Source organism: Notothenia coriiceps, unplaced genomic scaffold (assembly GCF_000735185.1).
Source record: "Notothenia coriiceps isolate Sejong01 unplaced genomic scaffold, NC01 NC01_scaffold00002370, whole genome shotgun sequence".
NCBI classification, from domain to species: Eukaryota; Metazoa; Chordata; class Actinopteri; order Perciformes; family Nototheniidae; genus Notothenia; species Notothenia coriiceps.
This window is the reverse complement of record NW_011335071.1, coordinates 9,942-10,659: the sequence shown is the minus strand read 5'-3', so window position 1 is coordinate 10,659 and position 718 is coordinate 9,942. Positions and strand designations below refer to the sequence as shown.

The 718-nt window shown below is 41.4% G+C and overlaps 1 protein-coding gene across 1 annotated transcript in view; it reads right to left on the bottom strand.

Annotated features, from left to right (window-relative positions):
• Positions 1–292: 292 nt before the first annotated feature.
• serpinf1 (serpin peptidase inhibitor, clade F (alpha-2 antiplasmin, pigment epithelium derived factor), member 1) overlaps positions 293–718 on the bottom strand; it is a gene marked incomplete at its 5' end in the record, with an annotated part of 9,438 nt that continues 9,012 nt past the window's right edge. Inside the window, 1 exon segment of the mRNA XM_010796637.1 lies at positions 293–323. Within this exon segment, the coding sequence (XP_010794939.1) occupies positions 293–323 (31 nt within the window).

Here is a 718-nt window from a genome sequence, read left to right as displayed (position 1 = left end):
AAAAACTGGAACGAGGACTTTAATCAAATGTGTTACGTCGACAAATTTCACACAACTGTATTAGGTTAGTTGAAAGCAATAATATTAAGTTGAACCTAATATGTTTTATCTAAACCTAACATTATTGCTTTCAACTAACATAATACAGTTATGTTACATTTGTTGACATAAAACATTTAATTAAAGTCAACGTTTCCGATTTGTCAGTGCATTAAGACATAAATAAAAACGCAACCATCAATATATACAAAATAATAGTCACTTTAATATCTTTGGGAAATGTAAATGTGAATTAGTGCAAGATTGTCCATAGCAGCTGGATCCTGAACATCAGAACCAGAGAACCAGAGAACCAGAGAACCAGAGAACCAGAGAACCAGAGAACCAGAGAACCAGAGAACCAGCCTCCCTTCATCGGACTCACCTTTGAAGTAGGAGGCGCTGACGGTGTGCACTCCAGCGTTTCGGGGGAGGGGCTTGGCCAGGAGGCGCAGCACCTTCCCTCCGGTCTCCTGAGACACCCAGGTGTTGATCTCAGACACGTCTTTGGGTCCTCCTGCCAGAGTCTTAGGCCGAACTCCGTACTGCTGCTCCACCAGGCCGAAGAACTCCTGCTTTGGACGAATGCCTGAAGAACAAAGAGTTAAAAATGTCACGTACAGAACTCATCAAAATACTTAACATAGTTTGAGTTGTTTTTAGACACATAATGCAGAAA